This window comes from Oncorhynchus kisutch, linkage group LG30, assembly GCF_002021735.2.
Source record: "Oncorhynchus kisutch isolate 150728-3 linkage group LG30, Okis_V2, whole genome shotgun sequence".
Taxonomy (NCBI): domain Eukaryota; kingdom Metazoa; phylum Chordata; class Actinopteri; order Salmoniformes; family Salmonidae; genus Oncorhynchus; species Oncorhynchus kisutch.
In genome coordinates this window covers 32,952,462-32,976,385 of record NC_034203.2, presented here as the reverse complement: position 1 = coordinate 32,976,385, position 23,924 = coordinate 32,952,462, and the positions used below count along the sequence as shown (strand labels likewise).

Genomic DNA, 23,924 nt, shown 5'->3' with positions numbered 1-23,924 from the left:
ACGTGTGTTGAAGCCCAAGAGGGGTCGGGGGGGGAAGGGATGGGGGAGAGAAGCGCGGAGGGGAGAGGGGGGGGGGGGTAGAGGAGAGGGGTGGGGGAGAGAAAGACACAGGGGTGTGTGAGAGAAAGACACAGGGGTGGGGGAGAGAAAGACACAGGGGTTGGGGAGAGAAAGACACGGGTGGGGGAGAGAAAGACACAGGGTTCGGGGAGAGAAAGACACAGGGTTCGGGGAGAAAGACACACGGTTCGGGGAGAGAAAGACACAGGGGTGGGGGAGAGAAAGACACGGGTAGGGGAGAGAAAGACACAGGGTTGAGGGTAGAGGTCGACCGATTAATCAGAATGGCCGATTTAATTAGGGCCGATTTTTCAAGTTTTCATAACAATCGGAAATCGGTATTTTACTAATCGGATTTAACTAGGCAAGTCCTTTAACTTTAACCTTTAACTGGGCAAGTCCTTTAACTGGGCAGGTCCTTTAACTGGGCAGGTCCTTTAACTGGGCAGGTCCTTTAACTGGGCAGGTCCTTTAACTAGGCAAGTCCTTTAACTGGGCAGGTCCTTTAACTGGGCAAGTCCTTTAACTAGGCAAGTCCTTTAACTAGGCAAGTCCTTTAACTGGGCAGGTCCTTTAACTGGGCAAGTCCTTTAACTGGGCAGGTCCTTTAACTGGGCAAGTCCTTTAACTGGGCAGGTCCTTTAACTAGGCAAGTCCTTTAACTGGGCAGGTCCTTTAACTAGGCAAGTCCTTTAACTGGGAAGGTCCTTTAACTGGGCAAGTCCTTTAACTGGGCAGGTCCTTTAACTAGGCAAGTCCTTTAACTGGGCAAGTCCTTTAACTGGGCAGGTCCTTTAACTGGGCAGGTCCTTTAACTAGGCAAGTCCTTTAACTGGGCAGGTCCTTTAACTAGGCAAGTCCTTTAACTGGGCAAGTCCTTTAACTGGGCAAGTCCTTTAACTGGGCAGGTCCTTTAACTAGGCAGGCCAGTTAAGAACACTTTCTTATTTACAATGACGGCCTAGGAACGGTGGGTTAACTGCCTTGTTCAGGGGCAGAACGACAGATTTTTACTTTGTCAGCTCAGGGATTCAATCTTGCAACCTTACGGTTAACTAGTCCAACGCTCTAAACACCTGATTACATTGCACTCCGAGGAGCCTGCGTGTTACGCGAATGCAGTAAGAAGCCAAGGTAAGTTGCTAGCTAGCATTAAACTTAATCAATCATAATCATTAGTTATAACTACACATGGATGATGATATTACTAGTTTATCTAGCGTGTCTGTCGTTGCATATAATCGATGCGGTGCGCATTCAGAAAAAGGACTGTCGTTGCTCCAACGCGTACCTAACCATAAACATCAATGCCTTTCTTAAAATCACGGGGACACGGACACACACACACAGGGACGCAGGGAGAGACATGGACGCACGGAGAGACATGGACACAGGGAGAAACACACACACACAAACACACACACACACACAGGGACACACACACACAGGGAGACACGCGCACACAAACACACACACACAGGGACACACAAACAAACACACACACACACAGGGACACACACACACAGGGAGACACGCGCACACAGGGAGACACATACACACAAACACACACACACACACAGGGGGACACACACACACGGGAACACACACACACGGGAACACACACACAGACACACACACACCGGGAAACACACACACAGGGACGCAGGGAGAGACACGCACACAGGGAGAGAAACGCACACAGGGAGAGAAACACACACAGGGAGACACACACACACACAGGGAGACACTCGCACACAGGGAGAGAAACACACACACGCACACAGGGAGACGCACACAGGGACACACACAGGGAGACACACACACAGGAAGACACTCGCACACAGGGAGACACGTGCACACAGGGAGACACGCACACAGGGAGAGAAACACACACACAGGGACACACACACACAGGAACACACACACACACAGGGAGCCACACACACACAGAAGGAGACGGGGAGACACAGGGAGACAGAGACACACACACACAGGTAGACGGAGACACACACACACACAGGGAGAGACACACACACACACACACAGGGAGATACGCACACACAGGGACACACACACACACAGGGAGACACACACAGACACACACGCACACACAGGGACACACACACACACACAGGGAGACACACACAGACACACACACAGGTAGAGACACACACACACAGGGAGACACACACACACACGGGACACACACACACACACAGGGACACACACACACAGACACACACGCACACAGGGAAACACAGACACACACACACACACAGGTAGATGGAGACACACGGACACACACACACACGCAGGAACACACACACACGGGGACACACGCACACACAGAGACACACACACACACACACACACACAGGGACACACTCATAAAGGTACACACACACAGAGGGACACACATACACAGGAACACACACACAGGGACACACACACACACAGGGAGACACACACAGACACACACACACAGGTAGAGACACACACACACACACAGGGAGACACACACACACGCAGGGACACACACACGGGGGACACACACACACACAGGGAGACACAGACACACACACACACACACACAGGTAGACGGAGACACACGGACACGGACACACACACACACACACAGGGGGACACGCGCACACAGGGAGACACACACACACAAACACACACACACACACACAGGGGGACACACACACGGGAACACACACACAGACACACACACATGGGGACACACACACACAGGGACGCAGGGAGAGACACGCACACAGGGAGAGAAACGCACACAGGGAGAGAAACACACACAGGGAGACACACACACACACAGGGAGACACTCGCACACAGGGAGAGAAACACACACACACACACACACACACACACACAGGGAGACGCACACAGGGACACACACAGGGAGACACACACACAGGGAGACACTCGCACACAGGGACACACACACACAGGGAGACACGTGCACACAGGGAGACACGCACACAGGGAGAGAAACACACACACAGGGACACACACACACACAGGGAGACACACACACGCAGAAGGAGACGGGGAGACACAGGGAGACAGAGACACACACACACACACACACAGGTAGACGGACACACACACAGGGAGAGACACACACACACACAGGGAGATACGCACACACAGGGACACACACACACACACAGGGAGACACACACAGACACACACGCACACACAGGGACACACACAGGGAGACACACACAGACACACACACAGGTAGAGACACACACACGCACACAGGGAGACACACACACACACGGGACACACACACACACACACAGGGACACACACACACAGGGACACACGCACACAGGGAGACACAGACACACACACACACACAGGTAGATGGAGACACACGGACACACACACACACGCAGGAACACACACACACGGGGACACACGCACACACAGAGACACACACACACACACACACACACACACACGCACAGGGACACACTCATAAAGGCACACACACACACAGAGGGACACACATACACAGGAACACACACACAGGGACACACACACACACAGGGAGACACACACAGACACACACACACACAGGGAGACACACACAGACACACACACACAGGTAGAGACACACACACACACACAGGGAGACACACACGCAGGGACACACACACGGGGGACACACACACACACAGGGAGACACAGACACACACACACACAGGTAGACGGAGACACACGGACACACACACACACGCAGGGACACACACACGGGGACACACAAACACGGGGACACGCGCACACAGGGACGTAGGGAGAAACATGGACACTGGGAGAGACACGCACACAGGGAGAGAAACACACACACGCACACAGGGAGATACGCATACGGGGACACACACACGCACACAGGGAGATACGCATACGGGGACACGCACACAGGGAGATACGCATACGGGGACACACACACGCACACAGGGAGATACGCATACGGGGACACACACACGCACACAGGGAGATACGCATACGGGGACACACACACGCACACAGGGAGATACGCATACGGGGACACACACACGCACACAGGGAGATACGCATACGGGGACACACACACGCACACAGGGAGATACGCATACGGGGACACACACACGCACACAGGGAGATACGCATACGGGGACACACACACACACACAGATACGCACACAGACACGCACAGGGACACACACACACACACACACACACACAGGGACACACACACACACAGAGATACACACACACACAGAGATACACACACACACACACACACACACACAGGGACACACTCATAAAGGTACACACACACAGGAACACACACACACACACACAGAGACACACACACACACACACACACAGGGACACACTCATAAAGGTACACACACACAGAGGGAAACACACACACAGGGACAAACACGCAGGGGGAGACGGAGACACACACACATACAGGTAGACGGAGACACACACACACAGGGAGAGACACACACACAGGGACACACACACACAGGGAGACGGAGACACACACACATACAGGTAGACGGAGACACACACACACAGGGAGAGACACAAACACAGGGACACACACACACAGGGAGACGGAGACACACACAGGGAGACGGAGACACACAGGGAGACACGCTCACACAGGGACACACACATACAGGGACACACACAGACACACACACACACAGGAACACACACACACATGGACACACACATGGACACACACACACACACACACAGGGAGACTGAGACACACACAGACACACACACACAGGTAGACGGAGAGACACACACAGGGAGAGACACATACATAGGGAGACACACACACACACACACATGGAGACTGAGACACACAGGGACACACACACATGGACACACACACACACACACACGGACACACACACACACAACACCGGGTGACACACACACACAACACCGGGTGACACACACACACAACACAGGGAGACACACACACAACACAGGGAGACACACACACACAACACAGGGAGACACACACACAACACAGGGAGACAGGGTCGGTAGGGATTTCCTTGTCCCTTCACACACTAGCGACTCCTGTGGCAGGCCGGGCGCAGTGCACACTGACACGGTCACCAGGTGTATGGTGTTTCCTCCGACACATTGGTGCAGCTGGCTTCCGGGTTAAGTGGGCATTGTGTCAAGAAGCTGTGCAGCTTGGTTGGATTGTGTTTCGGAGGACGCACGGCTCTCAACCTTCGCCTCTCCAGAGTCCATATGGGAGTTGCAGTGATGAGACAAGACTGTCTACCAATTGGATACCACGAAAAGGGGGTCAAAAAATGTCAAATAAAATGAAGGCATGCTTCAACAGCACCACTCCGAAAGAGCATCAGAGGCTGCCGAACTATCGTCAAATGACAGGCGAAGGGTACTATATTGTTTCAGACGACAATCTATCCAAATCAAATGTATTCATATAGCCCTTCGTACATCAGCTGATATCTCAAAGTGCTGTACAGAATCCCAGCCTAAAACCCCAAACAGCAAGCAATGCAGGTGTAGAAGCACGGTGGCTAGGAAAAACTCCCTAGAAAGGCCAAAACCTAGGAAGTCAGAGGTCAGGGCCCGAGACACACTCTGTGCACTCTAACCACTCTTTCAAAAAGAACGTGACGTAGTTCTGTGCTGTGATAGGGCGCTGTTTGAACTAGGGCTTAGAAGGGAAGATAGACACACACATGCTCAGAAATTACACTTAACACTATTGAGCTGTCTTCACAGAATCTTCCCGAAGTTGTCCTGTAAATGTGTGCGTTATGAGTGTCTCACATCTCAGTTCTGACCTCCTCCCTCATCGGCTATGACAGACATTCTAACGCACAGGGTTGTCACGACAGCACAGCCAGTTACACACCAGAGTGTTTGATCAGAATGGAAGTGTAAACACACACACTCCAAACTCATCTGGTCTTTGTGAATAGATAACATACAACCTCCCTCCCTGTAATTTCCATGCCTGTCAGCCTCCCTAACCAGACTGTGTTTTTATTTGAAACGTTGCTTTTTCAATTCTTCTTTGCTGTAATCTAAAGTAGGGGCTGCCATGCGACCCGAATGCAGTTAATAAACCCTAAAGGAAAACCCCTAAAGTATAGCCAGTGGTTACCAACCTTTTTTGGTTACTGTTCCACCAACTGAATTTTGCTCTGCCTGGATACCCCAGAAGTACCCCCCTCGTGCATTTTACCTATAGGTATATGGTCTCATGAATCTTCTCAAGAACCCCTGTGGATAGGCCAAGTAGTAGCCCTGGTTGGGAATCACTGGTATAGCTTATAAAATAACGTGTGCCTCTTTGAGCTGTTATTGTGACTCTCAGACAGTCACAAATTTCATAGGCCTATGCACAATTCAATACATGGGCATCTCTGTCAGACATGAATGCTGTTAACAATTCAGAGAGGCATGAGGGAAATGTTCCCTATCTTCACATGTCCTAGACCCTAGGCTATTTTCATTTCCAGTTCCAATCCCACTGAAACTCCAAATTCTGACTCGTGTCTCACCTAAAAAAAATCCTAACTTTATTCTGTAATCTATAGGTTGTGTAATCAAAGCACGTCGCTTGCTTATGTAAAAGGGAAAGGGGGATACCTAGTCAGTTGTACAACTGACTACGTTCAACTGAAATGTGTCTTATGCATTTAACCCAACCCCTAAATTACCGCTCTTACGTTTCCCCCTTCTCTGTGCTGTCTCGTACTTGTTGCCCATATGAGAGCTTCAGTAGGTGTGAGCAACAAACGGTACGAGAGTAGGTATGGCTATTTTTAAAACAGTTGGTCCCTGTTAAGATACCTTGAACTATTTCCACTCTTCATCTCACCGGGATTCATGAGCTGATCTGATATCTGTATAAATATAGGAGATATTCTGTAATTCATTTGAAGGTTATCAAGCAAGCTTAGCAACTTCGGTCAGTTGACGTTTGTTTGACTGCCATTACAAAGTTTCTATGATTCGACAATGTCATTTGTCAAAGATAGTAACTTTATCATATCTAAATATCTGTTTAATTTGCCCTGAAATCTTTCAATCGTGTCGCAGCCAAGTCAACAAGGTGGCGGTGCGCCCCTCTTATTTTGCGAGACCCAAATAATGACCATACTTGGTTCCATACATATCTGGCCATGGAAGAAAATGACTTTTTTAAGCTGAATGCTAAAACCTTTTTGCTGGCTACCCAAACTCCTTGCTCCGGCCAAACACTATGCCATGGATGTTACTTTATTCTCTGCAATGAGTCTGGATCTGAGCACCTCCCCGACTATTTCTAGAACGCAAACACATTCTAACCATTGTGATTCGTCCCAGAAACCAATGGGTTGGGCCAGAGCCCAAACAAACACATGTGGGTAAAGCGCCATTTTGACAATGTCGTTGCCTTTGATACTTTGATTGGTTAGAAATGATCCAATCACTGAATACTTTATTTTGTACAACACCCCTCATTTTGATGTCACCACAAACTACTTCAATAATGGCAGTCTCCGACTGAAGTATGTAGCAAACAGAGTAGCAGAAGAATTGTTGGAGTCATCAGGCAAAAAAACCTTTAGGAGATGGATGTGCTCAAAGGTGACTCCTTTTGCAAACCTCACCATACCATGAGACATCCAGGTCTTCAATGGAAAATATTAACGGTTGAGTTAGGTGTCATTTAGAAGCTTACAAACAGGGTTGTCGAAGTCATTTATTGAAGAACATTTTTAAAAAACATCTTCATATTAGCCTGTGATGTAGCTAAGTCCCTACTTTATATGATCTGAGGTTTTTGTGTTGTGCTGCCATTGGTTAAGACACAACATGCTCATGAATACAGGGTGGGTGTCATTTCAATCATAGGTCCATTCAATGAAAACTATTTCTCTTCAGACCATCTCTTTCGGACCACTGCACTTCAGCTGGTACACCATTGACATTTAAATGTAATTTACATTTTAACTTCTAATTACTTCCACAAAGATGGCTGCTAGTCCACCCACTGTCGAATGTCAATTTTTAAAGACTTTAACAAGAAAATAATTTTTTTAAATGTGTGAACCTCTGACCATCTTTGCGGTACCATTTGAAATGTCAAACATGACAAATCAAGCCCAAACTGTGCTATGTAGTAGGAGTTGTAGTTTCCAACAAGCCAATATTATACATGGTTTAGGGCAGAAAAAGTGGTAACTAACGACAATGACCATAATCCATTACACCTGCTACATTAGGTTAGTGTGGGGCAGAGGGAGAGAAGAGAGAAATGCACAATCGAGAGGGATAGAGAGCAGTTGCTTTGAGGCATCTCTACCCGAAGAGACATCCTCTAAGTGATTGATAGTTGATATTCAGCAGTCATAAAAGTAGGGCTGGGAATTGGCAGGGACCTCACGTTACGATATTATCACAATTCTTATTATTATCACGATATGTATTGTGATTCTCACGATTCTAAAAATATTGCGATTCGATACTGATTTTTATCGCGATTCAACGTTCCAAACATATTGCTCACCATATGTCGGCTGCAGAGGGATGAGAGAGCCATGAGAAAACACGTTTTGATCAGGCATGGCAGTAAAAGTGCTGAAAACACATTTTATTCCTTTTGTTTTATTATTAAAAAAGGAAAACTGGAGGAAAAAGACTGCTGCTTTGGTGTAGGTACAGCCAACTAACGCAAAAAGAATATTGGGAATTTGTTTTTAAAGCCATACGGTATGTAACTATCGATTTAGTTTTTCACCCATCACTACATAAAAGTATGCCTTATTTACTTTGAAAAACAATTAAATAGTGACTTTGTCAGACAGCATAGGCAGCAGCTCTATAGAGATGACGACTTGGCTATAAATAATAGTCATCAAATTAAACAAGTGTAATTAATATACACAACTTAAATATTTAATTAGTTGTGAATAAATTATGGTTAATAAGTAGAATGGAGTATTGTTTCTTCATCCTATGTCATGTAATCTGTTATTATGTTTATTTATTATTTTTTTCAGAGAAATTGGTAATTGAAATTAGATTTGTCCCATCCTACATCCTGATATTACTAGATTCTGACCACCAGATGCTATTCTGATTTTTATTTAATTTTTTTTATTTTTACCCCCCCCCCCCCCACCCCATCAATGTTAAAGGGATAGTTCACCCAAATTACAAAATTGGACAAGGTATGACAGCAACCCATGATTTTGGTATTGTTTACCTTGCCACTGTTTCAGTTGCTATCTTTTTAGCATTTGTGGCATAAATCCAACGTGTGGCACAAGTCAACGGTGCCTATATTAGCATTTCTACGCTTCATATGCAAACCATCATTGAGTTATACGATACATTTGTTTATACCTTGTGATTCAGACATGAAGTATGAAAATGCTAATATACAGTGGGGCAAAAAAGTATTTAGTCAGCCACCAATTGTGCAAGTTCTCCCACTTAAAAAGATGAGAGAGGCCTGTAATTGTCATCATAGGTACACTTCAACTATGACAGACAAAATGAGAAAGAAAATCCAGAAAATCACATTGTAGGATTTTTTTATGAATTTATTTGCAATTTATGGTGGAAAATAAGTATTTGGTCACCTACAAACAAGCAAGATTTCTGGCTCTCACAGACCACAGAACTTTTTCTTCTGTCCTCCACTCTTACCTGTATTAATGGCACCTGTTTGAACTTGTTATCAGTATAAAAGACACCTATCCACAACCTCAAACAGTCACACTCCAAACTCCACTATGGCCAAGACCAAAGAGCTGTCAAAGGACACCAGAAACAAAATTGTAGACCTGCACCAGGCTGGGAAAACTGAATCTGCAATAGGTAAGCAGCTTGGTTTGAAGAAATCAACTGTGGGAGCAATTATTAGGAAATGGAAGACATACAAGACCACTGATAATCTCCCTCAATCTGGGGCTCCACGCAAGATCTCACCCCGTGGGGTCAAAATGATCACAAGAACGGTGAGCAAAAATCCCAGAACCACACGAGGGGACCTAGTGAATGACCTGCAGAGAGCTGGGACCTCAGTAACACACTACGCCGCCAGGGACTCAAATCCTGCAGTGCCAGACGTGTCCCCCTGCTTAAGCCAGTACATGTCCAGGCCCGTCTGAAGTTTGCTAGAGAGCATTTGGATGATCCAGAAAAAGATTGGGAGAATGTCATTTGGTCAGATGAAACAAAAATATTACTTTTTGGTAAAAACTCAACTCGTCGTGTTTGGAGGACAAAGAATGCCGAGTTGCATCCAAAGAACACCATACCTACTGTGAAGCATGGGGGTGGAAACATCATGCTTTGGGGCTGTTTTTCTGCAAAGGGACCAGGACGACTGATCCATGTAAAGGAAAGAATGAATGGGGCCATGTATTGTGAGATTTTGCGTGAAAACCTCCTTCCATCAGCAAGGGCATTGAAGATGAAACGTGGCTGGGTCTTTCAGTATGACAATGATCCCAAACACACCGCCCGGGCAACAAAAGATTGGCTTCGCAAGAAGCATTTCAAGGCTATTTCATAGGAGTGGCCTAGCCAGTCTCCAGATCTCAACCCCATAGAAAATCTTTGGAGGGAGTTGGAAGTCTGTGATGCCCAGCAACAGCCCCAAAACATCACTGCTCTAGAGGAGATCTGCATGGAGGAATGGGCCAAAATACCAGCAACAGTGTGTGAAAACCTTGTGAAGACTTACAGAAAACGTTTGACCTCTGTCATTGCCAACAATGGGTATATAACAAAGTATTGAGATAAACTTTTGTTATTGAACAAATACTTATTTTCCTCCATAATTTGCAAATAAATTCATAAAAAATCCTACAATGTGACTTTCTGGATTTCTTTTTCTAATTTTGTCTGTCATAGTTGAAGTGTACCTATGATGAAAGTTACAGGCCTCTCTCATCTTTTTAAGTGGGAGAACTTGCACAATTGGTGGCTGACTAAATACTTTTTTGCCCCACTGTAGGTACCATTAACTCTCATTGGATTTGTGCTACAAATGCTAAAATGTTGGCATTTGAAACAGTGGAAAACAAAATCAAAGCATAGATTGTTGTCATACCTTGTCCATAAGACTGCATACAGAGTAAGGAAACCAATATGTCATTTCGTTGAACTGTCCCTCTGGTGCTTGTCGGATGTGGCATGGCTTGCAAAACTATAATGGATTACAGAGGCCTACCAGACAACCTACATACCTTCTATGCAAGCTTCGAGGCTAGCAACACTGAACTATGTTTGAGAGCACCAGCTGTTTGGGATGATTGTGTGATCACGCTCTCCGTAGCCTATGTGAGTAAGACCTTTTAAACAGGTTAATGTTCACAAGGCCGCATTGCCAGATGGATTACCAGGATGTGTACTCAGAACATGCGATGACCAGCTGGCAAATGTCTTAACTGACATGTTCAACCTCTCCCTGACCCAGTCTGTAATACCTACAATTAATGTCTGAAGTTTACGTACACCTAAGCCAAATGCATTTAAATGTTTTCCACAATTCCTGATATTTAATCCTAGTAAAAATTCCCTGTCTTAGGTCAGTTATGATCACCACTTTATTTTAAGCATGTGAAATGTCAAAATAATAGTAGAGAGTGATTTATTTCAGCTTTTATTTCTTTCATCACATTCCCAGTGGGTCAGAAGTTTACATACACTCAGTTAGAATTTGGTAGCATCGCCTTTAAATAGTTTAACTTGGGTCAAACATTTCGGGTAGCCTTCCACAAGCTTCCCACAATAAGTTGGGTGAATTTTGGCCCATTCCTCCTGACAGAGCTGGTGTAACTGAGTCAGGTTTGTTGGTCTCCTTCCTCGCACAATAATTTTCAGTTCTGCCCACAAATGTTCTATTGGCTTGAGGTCAGGGCTTTGTGATGGACACTCCAATACCTTGACTTTGTTGTCCTTAAGCCATTTGGGCCACAACTTTGGAAGTATGCTTGGAGTCATTGTCCATTTGGAAGACCCATTTGCGAACAAGCTTTAACTTCCTGACTGATGTCTTGAGATGTTGCTTCAATATATATACAGATAATTTTCCTTCCTCATGATGCCATCTATTTTGTGAAGTGCACCAGTCCCTCCTGCAGCAAAGCACCCCCACAAGATGATGCTGCCACCCCCGTGCTTCACGGTTGGGATGGTGTTTTTCGACTTGCAAGCCCTGTTTCCTCCAAATATAACGATGGTCACTATGGCCAAACAGTTCTATTTTTGTTTCATCAGACAGGGGATATTTCTCCAAAAAGTATGATCTTTGTCCCCATGTGCAGTTTCAAACCGTAGTCTGGCTTTTTTATGGCGGTTTTGGACAGTGGCTTCTTCCTTGCTGAGCGGCCTTTCAGGTTATGTCGATATAGGACACATTTTACTATGGATATAGATACTTTTGTAATTGTTTCCTCCAGCATCTTCTGGGTCCTTTGCTGCTGTTCTGGGATTGATCTGCACTTTTCGCACAAAAGTACGTTCATCTCTAGGAGACAGAACGTGCCTCCTTCCTGAGCGGTATGACGGCTGCGTAGTTCCATGGTGCTTGTACTTGCGTACTATTGTTTTTATAGATGAACGTGGTACCTTCAGGTGTTTGGAAATTGCTCCCAAATTGTCACACAATACGCCATAATGACAAAGTGAAAATAGGTTTTTAAGCATTTTTGCAAATGTTTTAAAAATAAAAAACAATACCTTATTTACATAATTATTCAGACCCTTTGTTATGAAACTCGAAATTGAGCCCAGGTGCATCCTGTTTGCATTGATCATCCTTGATGTTTCTACAACTTGATTGGAGTCCACCTGTGGTAAATTGAATTGATTAGACATGATTTGGAAAGGTACACATCTGTTTTTTTTAAGGTCCCACAGTATATGGTGCATGTCAGCAAAAACAGCATTGAAGGTCCCCAAGAACACAGTGGCCTCCATCATTCTTAAATGGGAGAAGTTTGGATTTTTCCTAGAGCTGGCCGCCTGGGGAGAAGGGACTCGGTCAGGGAGGTGACCAAGAACCCGATGGTCAGTCTGATAGAGCTCCAGAGTTCCTCTGTGGAGATGGGAGAACCTTCCAGAAGGACAACCAACTCTGCAGCACTCCACCAATCAGGCCTTTATGGTAGAGTGGCCAGATGGAAGCCACTCTCCAGTAAAAGGCACATGACAGCCTGCTTGGAGTTTGCCAAAAGGCACGTAAAGACTCTCAGACCATGAAAAACAGGATTTTCTGGTCTGATGAAACTAAGCTTGAACTCTTTGGCCTGAATGCCAAGCGTCACATCTAGAGGAAACCTGGCACCATACCTACGGTGAAGCATGGTGGTGGCAGCATGCTGTGTGGATGTTTTGCAGCAGGAAGGACTGGGAGACTAGTCAGGATGGAGGGAAAGATAACCAGAGCAAAGTACAGAGAGATCCTTGATGAAAACCTGCTTCAGAGCTCTCAGGACCTCAGACTGGGGCAAAGGTTCACCTTCCAACAGGACAACAACCCTAAGCACACAGCCAAGACGATGCAGGAGTCGCTTTGGGACAAGTCTCTGGATGTCCTTGAGTGGCCCAGCCAGAACCCAATCAAACATCTCTGGAGAGACCTGAAAATAGCTGTGCAGCAATGCTCACAATCCAACCTGACAGAGCTTGCAAGGATCTGCAGAGCTGAATGGGAGAGCCTCCCCAAATACAGTTGTGCCAAACTTGTAGAGTCATACCAAAGAAGAATCCAGGCTGTAATTGCTGCCAAAGGTTCTTCAAGAAAGTACTGAATAAAGGGTCTGAGTACTTATATAAATGTCATATTTCAGGTTTGTATTTTTTTAGCAAAAAAATATCTGGTTTTTGCTTTGTTATTATGGGGTATTGTGTGTAGAATGAGAAAAGCAAAAACTATTTAATACATTTTAGAATAAGGCCCATAACGTAACAATGTGGAAAAAGTCAAGGGATCTGAATAATTTCCAAATGTACTGTACTATGCAGAACATTGAAAGTCAAAGTGGAGGGTTCCATCAATCAATCAATTAATCAATATATTTTATATAGCCCTTTCTCACAAAGTTGTCTCAAAGTGCTTAAGAGAGACCCAGCCTAAAACCCCAAAGAGCCAGCAATGCAGAAGCACAGTGGCCAAGAAAAACTCCCCATTAAGGCAGGAACCTAGGAAGAAACTTGGAGAGGAACTAGGTTCCTAGGGGTGGCCAGTCCTCTTCTGGCTGTACCAGAGTGGAAATCTTTAGAGTACATGTGTGGCCATAAAGACAACATCTTGAAAAACGATCTTTCAAATGTTCATAGATGACCAGCAGGGTCAAATAATATCCATGGTGGCCATGGAGGTTGCAATTGACTGACCCATGTTCAACTGCTGTCCACAGTCTCCCAATATTTGAGATACTTTTGGTCATGTGGTGTATGTGGACATTCCATAATGCTGGAACAGGAAAGGGCCTTCCCCAAATTGTTGACACAAATTTGGAAGAACAGAATTGTCTATAATGTCGTATGCTGTAGCTTTTAAGATTTCCCTTCACTAGCCCGAATCATGAAAAAACATTATTCTTCCTCACACCAAACTTTACAGTTGGCACTATGCATTGAGACTGGTAGCGTTCTCCAAACCCAGATTGGTCCGTCGTATTGGGTTAGTGTTGAGCTCCTCTGTTAGCTCTAATCGGTGCTCTTGTCTGAATGTGTGTCCTCTGATGCTCTGGCATCTACTCCTGACACCAGTGACATGGTTTCCATGTCAGACATAACATCTGAATCCAAGATGGCGTAGCAGTAAGTCGTCCTGTCGTGTCGTGTCCCTGTATATTTTGTTTATATTTTGTTTATTTTTCGTTTTTTTACATATTTTTCGTTTTTTACATAGCTATCCCTTTAAAAACATTTTGCTAAACCTAAGCATCCAAATACGCTGGATCTTCACAACTAGCTATCCAGCTAAACCGCAACCCTGGACGATTACCCCTGGCTAGCGTTTCCACCCACTTAGCTTGAAGCTAGCCCGGCCTGCGCTACCACCGTAGCATACTCCTGAGCTACAATACCCGGGCCCACGACCGGTCTATCGATGTCACCGCATGAAGAGGAATAAACAGACTCACCCCATCGCGACGTCCCCCAAAGGCTAACTCTCTAGCCCTCGCTATCTCCCTGCTTGCTAATTCGGCCTGCTAACTGCTAGCTTGTCCAGCTCCGGTCCGCTAACTGCTACCTTGTCTAGCCCGGGCCTACAAACTGTTAGCTTGTTAGCACAGGCCTGCTAACCGCCTGAATCCCTGCGTCCCAAACGCCCTCCGGACCCATATTTACTTTCTATCTCTTTTGACTTTTAATTTGTTTATACCTTCCGGAAACCTGCCTCACCCAATGTGATACGGAATCGCTATTATTTTTTATTTATTTTTAGAACACACTCAAGAACCTCCAGAAGCTAACCAGCTAACTAGCTACAAGCTATTTAGTCATTGTTCGTTTTTTTAACCTGGATAACACTCGCCAGTCCAGCTTCCCTTCCCCATCCACCGCTGCCCCCTGGACACTGATCTCTTGGCTACATAGCTGATGCACGCTGGACTGTCCATAAATCACGGTACTCCATTCTGCTTGTTTGTTTTATCTGTTGGCCCCGTTGCCTAGTCTACGCCATTTTACCTGCTGTTGTTGTGCTAGCTGATTAGCTGTTGTCTCACCTACTGTTTTAGCTAGCTTTCCCAATTCAACACCTGTGATTACTGTATGCCTCGCTGTATGTCTCTCTCAAATGTCAATATGCCTTGTATACTGTTGTTCAGGTTAGTTATCATTGTTTTAGTCCACAATGGAGCCCCTAGTTCCACTCTTCATACCCCTGATAACTCCTTTGTCCCACCTCCCACACATGCGGTGACCTCACCCATTACTACCAGCATGTCCAGAGATACAACCTCTCTCATCATCACCCAGTGCCTGGGCTTACCTCCGCTGTACCCGCACCCCACCATACCCCTGTCTGCGCATTATGCCCTGAATATATTCTACCATGCCCAGAAACCTGCTCCTCTTATTCTCTGTCCCCAACGCTCTAGGCGACCAGTTTTGATAGCCTTTAGCCACACCCTCATACTACTCCTTCTCTGTTCCGCGGGTGATGTGGAGGTAAACCCAGGCCCTGCATGTCCCCAGGCACCCTCATTTGTTGACTTCTGTGTTCGAAAAAGCCTTGGTTTCATGCATGTCAACATCAGAAGCCTCCTCCCTAAGTTTGTCTTACTCACTGCTTTAGCACACTCTGCTAACCCTGATGTCCTTGCTGTGTCTGAATCCTGGCTCAGGAAGGCCACCAAAAATTCAGAGATTTCCATACCCAACTATAACATCTTCCGTCAAGATAGAACTGCCAAAGGGGGAGGAGTTGCAGTTTACTGCAGAGATGGCCTGCAAAGTAATGTCATACTTTCCAGGTCCATACCCAAACAGTTCGAACTACTAATTTTGAAAATTACTCTCTCCAGAAATAAGTCTCTCACGGTTGCCGCCTGCTACCGACCCCCCTCAGCTCCCAGCTGTGCCCTGGACACCATTTGTGAATTGATCGCCCCCCATCTAGCTTCAGAGTTTGTTCTGTTAGGTGACCTAAACTGGGATATGCTTAACACCCCGCCAGTCCTACAATCTAAGCTAGATGCCCTCAATCTCACACAAATCATCAAGGAACCCACCAGGTACAACCCTAACTCTGTAAACAAGGGCACCCTCATAGACGTCATCCTGACCAACTGGCCCTCCAAATACACCTCCGCTGTCTTCAACCAGGATCTCAGCGATCACTGCCTCATTGCCTGTATCCGCTACGGAGCCGCAGTCAAACGACCACCCCTCATCACTGTCAAGCGCTCCCTAAAACACTTCTGTGAGCAGGCCTTTCTAATTCGACCTGGCCCGGGTATCCTGGAAGGACATTGACCTCATCCCGTCAGTTGAGGATGCCTGGTCATTCTTTAAAAGTAACTTCCTCACCATTTTAGATAAGCATGCTCCGTTCAAAAAATGCAGAACTAAGAACAGATACAGCCCTTGGTTCACCCCAGACCTGACTGCCCTCGACCAGCACAAAAACATCCTGTGGCGGACTGCAATAGCATCGAATAGTCCCCGTGATATGCAACTGTTCAGGGAAGTCCGGAACCAATACACGCAGTCAGTCAGGAAAGCTAAGGCCAGCTTCTTCAGGCAGAAGTTTGCATCCTGTAGCTCCAACTCCAAAAAGTTCTGGGACACTGTGAAGTCCATGGAGAACAAGAGCACCTCCTCCCAGCTGCCCACTGCACTGAGGCTAGGTAACACGGTCACCACTGATAAATCCATGATTATCGAAAACTTCAATAAGCATTTCTCAACGGCTGGCCATGCCTTCCGCCTGGCTACTTCAACCTCGGCCAACAGCTCCGCCCCCCCCGCAGCTCCTCGCCCAAGCCTCTCCAGGTTCTCCTTTACCCAAATCCAGATAGCAGATGTTCTGAAAGAGCTGCAAAACCTGGACCCGTACAAATCAGCTGGGCTTGACAATCTGGACCCTCTATTTCTGAAACTATCTGCCACCATTGTCGCAACCCCTATTACCAGCCTGTTCAACCTCTCTTTCATCTCGTCTGAGATCCCCAAGGATTGGAAAGCTGCCGCAGTCATCCCCCTCTTCAAAGGGGGAGACACCCTGGACCCAAACTGTTACAGACCTATATCCATCCTGCCCTGCCTATCTAAGGTCTTCGAAAGCCAAGTCAACAAACAGGTCACTGACCATCTCGAATCCCACCGTACCTTCTCCGCTGTGCAATCTGGTTTCCGAGCCGGTCATGGGTGCACCTCAGCCACACTCAAGGTACTAAACGACATCATAACCGCCATCGATAAAAGACAGTACTGTGCAGCCGTCGTCATCGACCTCGCCAAGGCTTTCGACTCTGTCAATCACCATATTCTTATCGGCAGACTCAGTAGCCTCGGTTTTTCGGATGACTGCCTTGCCTGGTTCACCAATTACTTTGCAGACAGAGTTCAGTGTGTCAAATCGGAGGGCATGCTGTCCGGTCCTCTGGCAGTCTCTATGGGGGTGCCACAGGGTTCAATTCTCGGGCCGACTCTTTTCTCTGTGTATATCAATGATGTTGCTCTTGCTGCGGGCGATTCCCTGATCCACCTCTACGCAGACGACACCATTCTATATACTTTCGGCCCGTCTCTGGACACTGTGCTATCTAACCTCCAAACAAGCTTCAATGCCATACAACACTCCTTCCGTGGCCTCCAACTGCTCTTAAACGCTAGTAAGACCAAATGCATGCTTTTCAACCGGTCGCTGCCTGCACCTGCATGCCCGACTAGCATCACCACCCTGGATGGTTCCGACCTAGAATATGTGGACGTCTATAAGTACCTAGGTGTCTGGCTAGACCGCAAACTCTCCTTCCAGACTCATATCAAACATCTCCAATCGAAAATCAAATCAAGAGTCGGCTTTCTATTCCGCAACAAAGCCTCCTTCACTCAAGCCGCCAAGCTTACCCTAGTAAAACTGACTATCCTACCGATCCTCGACTTCGGCGATGTCATCTACAAAATGGCTTCCAACACTCTACTCAGCAAACTGGATGCAGTCTATCACAGTGCCATCCGTTTTGTCACTAAAGCACCTTATACTACCCACCACTGCGACTTGTATGCTCTAGTCGGCTGGCCCTCGCTACATATTCGTCGCCAGACCCACTGGCTCCAGGTCATCTACAAGTCTATGCTAGGTAAAGCTCCGCCTTATCTCAGCTCACTGGTCACGATGGCAACACCCATCCGTAGCACGCGCTCCAGCAGGTGTATCTCACTGATCATCCCTAAAGCCAACACCTCATTTGGCCGCCTTTCGTTCCAGTACTCTGCTGCCTGTGACTGGAACGAATTGCAAAAATCGCTGAAGTTGGAGACTTTTATCTCCCTCACCAACTTCAAACATCAGCTATCTGAGCAGCTAACCGATCGCTGCAGCTGTACATAGTCTATTGGTAAATAGCCCACCCTTTTCACCTACCTCATCCCCGTACTGTTTCTATTTATTTACTTTTCTGCTCTTCTGCACACCAATATCTCTACCTGTACATGACCATCTGATCTTTTATCACTCCAGTGTTAATCTGCAAAATTGTAATTATTTGCCTACCTCCTCATGCCTTTTGCACACATTGTATATAGACCCCCCCTTCGTTTTCTACTGTGTTATTGACTTGTTAATTGTTTACTCCATGTGTAACTCTTTGTTGTATGCTCACACTGCTATGCTTTATCTTGGCCAGGTCGCAGTTGCAAATGAGAACTTGTTCTCAACTAGCCTACCTGGTTAAATAAAGGTGTTCTCAACTAGCCTACCTGGTTAAATAAAGGTGAAATAAAAAAATAAATAAAAAAACCTTCATGAATGAACAATCTCATCTCCCTGCCAAGCAGAAATGTTCTTTAATTGCGTCGACATGCCAGCGCATCCCCTACTCTATCAGACCGTCTCTGAACACACACACAGTTACTTACACACAAACAAACCTAAGATGACGGGGGTACTGGAGAACTCAGCAGATTGCATGTCCCACTGGTATGGGGCCTGTCGCTGCAGCTCAGTGGGTGTGGATGGTGGCGGCTCTCCTCTCATCTTCTTGTCTCCTTTCTTCTCCGATGTAATGATCTGTCCCAAAATATGTGCTCCTGCCGCTGTGATCCACAGAATGATAGCTCTCACCCACACACCAGTATATTGAGCTGTGTTGATCACACACTCCGGCCCCTCAATCTGACAGACGTCTCGTTAGCGCTCTGTCTGGATGATCTGGGTGTGGGCTGTGCCCCCGCATATCCCTGTGTGTCTGTGGTGAGCTGATCACACCACTAAAAGACTGGTGGGCTCTGTCTGAGCTACCATCTTCTGAACTTCTGTGTTGAGCCCTATTTAGACTACCAACTACTCTTCTCTCCCTCAGCTCCCCGCTCTTTTACCGTTCATTCTTTCTCTTTGTCCTCTCACTTTCTCTTTGTTCTTTCGCTCTCTTTCTCTCCTCGCTTGCGCTCTCTTTCTCTCCTCGCTTGCGCTCTCTTTCTCTCCTCGCTTGCGCTCTCTTTCTCTCCTCGCTTGCGCTCTCTTTCTCTCCTCGCTTGCGCTCTCTTTCTCTCCTCGCGTGCCCTCTTTCCTTCCTCACGCTCTCTTTCTGTCCTCGCTCGTGCTCTCTTTCTGTCCTCGCTCGTGCTCTCTTTCTGTCCTCGCTCGTGCTCTCTTTCTCTCCTCGCTCGCGCACTTTTTCTGTCCTCACGCTCTCTTTCTCTCCTCGCTCGCACTCTTTCTCTCCTCGCGTGCTCTCTTTCTGTCCTCGTGCTCTCTTTCTGTCCTCGTGCTCTCTTTCTGTCCTCACGCTCTCTTTCTCTCCACGCTCGTGCTCTCTTTCTGTCCTCACGCTCTCTTTCTCTCCTCGCTCGTGCTCTCTTTCTGTCCTCGCTCGTGCTCTCTTTCTCTCCTCGCTCGTGCTCTCTTTCTGTCCTCGCTCGTGCTCTCTTTCTGTCCTCGATCGTGCTCTCTTTCTGTCCTCGCTCGTGCTCTCTTTCTGTCCTCGCTCGTGCTCTCTTTCTCTCCTCGCTCGTGCTCTCTTTCTCTCCTCGCTCGTGCTCCCTTTCTCTCCTCGCTCGTGCTCCCTTTCTCTCCTCGCTCGTGCTCTCTTTCTCTCCTCGCTCGTGCTCTCTTTCTCTCCTCGCTCGTGCTCCCTTTCTCTCCTCGCTCGTGCTCCCTTTCTCTCCTCGCTCGTGCTCCCTTTCTCTCCTCGCTCGCGCTCTTTCTCTCCTCGCGTGCTCTCTTTCTCTCCTTGCGTGCTCTCTTTCTCTCCTCGCTTGTGCTCTCTTTCTCTCCTCGCTCGTGCTCTCTTTCTCTCCTCGCTCGTGCTCTCTTTCTCTCCTCGCTCGTGCTCTCTTTCTCTCCTCGCTCGTGCTCTCTTTCTGTCCTCGCTCGTGCTCTCTTTCTGTCCTCGCTCGTGCTCTCTTTCTGTCCTCGCTCGTGCTCTCTTTCTGTCCTCCTCCCCGCTCTCTTAGGTAGAGGTCAAGATGCAGAAGACCGAGTGGATCAGGTGGGAGAAGCTGGAGGGAGAGGGACAGGAGCCCAACGTCAAACACTTCATCCCCAGTCAGTTCCTCTCCGTCACACACACGCGTGCTCTCTCCACCTTTTGCGCTCTCTGTCTTACACTAACATATAACAAATTCAGAACTGGTTTCTGGTACTGAAACCTTTTTAATGCGTGTGTGTTTCTGTGTAGACCAGTACCCGCCATTGTCTGCCTCCAGCCGTAACTGGGACAAGGTGGTGGGGGACATCAGTGAGGAGCAGAAGCTGGAGGGACACGCAGCGCTCAACAAACTCTTTCAACAAATCTACTGTGACGGCACTGACGAGGTCAAACGGGCCATGAACAAATCCTTTGTGGGTATACACACACCATGAGAGGAACACACACCACGAGAGGAACACACACCACGAGAGGAACGGAGAAAGGTATTTTGTTTTAGCAGTACACAGTATCACTGACTCTCTTCTCCTCCCCCTGTAGGTAGAGGCGGGTGGTACAGTCCTGAGCACCAACTGGACAGACGTCGGGAAGAGAACGATAGAGATGAGCCCTCCTGATGACATGGAGTTTGAGAAGTACTGAAGAACACTCTCTCTCTCTGTCTCAAATGGATCGCCCATATCTCCTCTCCCCCCCCCCCCTCTTCCTCCTCCCAGGCCATGTCTGTTAATAATTTTTTTATTTTATTTCACCTTTATTTAACTAGGTAGGTTAGCTGAGAACAAGTTCTCATTTACAACTGCGACCTGGCCAAGATAAAGCAAAGCAGTGCGACACAAACAACACAGTTACACATGGAATAAACAAACATACAGTCAATAATACAATAGAGAAACAGTCTATATACAGTGTGTGCAAATGAGGTAAGGCAATAAATAGGTCATAGTGGTGAAATAATTACAATATAGCAATTGAACACTGGAATGATAGGTGTGCAAGTAGAGATACTGGGGTGCAAAGGCATAAAATAAATCAAATAAAAAACAGTATAGGGGGGAGGTAGTAGGATGGGCTATGTACAGGTGCAGTGATCTGTGAGCTGCTCTGACAGCTGGTGCTTAAAGTTAGTGAGGGAGAAAAGTGTCTCCAGCTTCAGTGATATTGCTTTCTCCTCCTTGCCTCCAATGGACATGTCCACTTTATTCCCCCAAAACCACCCTTCCTTCCAGTCCATCTGTCAATATTGGTTTTAGAGCTTTGGTGCTTTTCACCCCAGTCCAGGAACCACTAGTAACTCTAGCGTTTAACCATTCTGACAAACACTATAAAGAGGTTAATCGATACATCTGTCTATCCTATATATAATATAAAAACTGGGAATCATCTGAATGGCCAATTTGGTTAAAGGTAGTGAGTGTAGGGTTGAACCTGATTCCTGGACTGAAAGGTTAGGAAACCCTTTTCACCTCATGTGGCTGTTCTTGTGTTTAGAGCCTTTCTTTATCCGGGGTGGGTGGGAGGTGAGGGACGTTTATGTTGTCCCATTCACCACTTGGAAAGAATACAAAATATGTGAAATGTTGTTGTTTTTTGTACTTGTATAAGAATTCTAGAATATTTTTCCACATCAGCAGCAATACAGTCATGCAATGGAAGTCAAATTTTAATTTCCTTTTCCTCAATGTGATTCAAACTTAAATGTAAGTAAATTATTTTGTTTATGGATCACAATTGTTTGTTTCACTGTGTGTAATGTTGTCTAAGTGACCTCGGGCGTGTTCAGAAGGACAACCATTTTTAAACGTTCTGATAAACATATGTTATGTACATCAAAGGAATCAAACCTGCTCTATTCGTGGCATTTTATCTGCAACATTTGGCTACTGAAGGTGGCCCAAAAGAAAGCTAGCATCGTCAATTACCAATACCGAACACACCCAATCCTGTACTAATCTACTGTACTATATTACAGGGAGTAGACCTCATCCTCACACACTACGCTCTGCTGCTCTCTGCTTTGAGTGGGCGTTGCGATAAGTGCAGGAGCATTAATATGGATATAACTGCATCATCAGCCCTCACACTGAGTTAAGTGAAAAATACACACACCCCTTCCCTTCCTCACTGAGTTAAGTGTTAAATTCATTGCACGTTGTTTCAGGTGCCGTGGTGATCAAATGGCTTCGGTTAAAACTCTTAACTGCATCTCACGCACCCACGCAGCCCCCTGCCTGAAGCTGCTCTACTAACATCAAAAGGAGTTAAGCACTTTGCATCGTGGGTAAGATCTCAGCATGACGGCTGCAGTCTTTAGTCTCATTTAACACTTCTAGAACTGGAACTCTGACATTAAAGCTTTCGGGATCTCTGAAACTCACTGCTGCTCTCAAGGTTTTTCACCTTCTGGATCAACTAGTATATTTTCCATATTAACTCCAGTGTGTTTGGCTGCATGCATGCTGTGTGTACGGTAGCATTCATCTCTGCTCTTGACACATACAGTACAGACTAATTTGCAACAGACAGTTTGAAGGGCCGCTTATGTATTGAGGACAGTACATTACTGAAGTAGTGTGTTGCTATGCAATAAGAATGGCAAAAATGAATTCTATATGTTTGCACTTTGAAATAGTTATTTCATGCTGATGGGAAATATAGTTACTTTTGAGGAGAACTACAAAGCAAACATCACATGTTGTTAGTAGGCCCTACTT

At 46.5% G+C, this 23,924-nt stretch overlaps 1 protein-coding gene across 2 annotated transcripts in view; it reads left to right on the top strand.

Moving 5' to 3' along the window:
* LOC109874744 (protein SGT1 homolog) overlaps positions 1 to 22,935 on the top strand; it is a 39,485-nt gene extending 16,550 nt beyond the window's left edge. For both annotated transcript variants that reach the window (XM_031809749.1, XM_031809748.1), the window contains exons 6-8: positions 21,236 to 21,326; positions 21,460 to 21,623; positions 21,751 to 22,935. In XM_031809749.1, coding sequence (XP_031665609.1) covers positions 21,236 to 21,326; positions 21,460 to 21,623; positions 21,751 to 21,852 — 357 coding nt within the window. In that variant the 3' untranslated portion in view covers positions 21,853 to 22,935. The remainder of the gene's footprint in view (positions 1 to 21,235; positions 21,327 to 21,459; positions 21,624 to 21,750) is intronic.
* Positions 22,936 to 23,924: the final 989 nt, after the last annotated feature.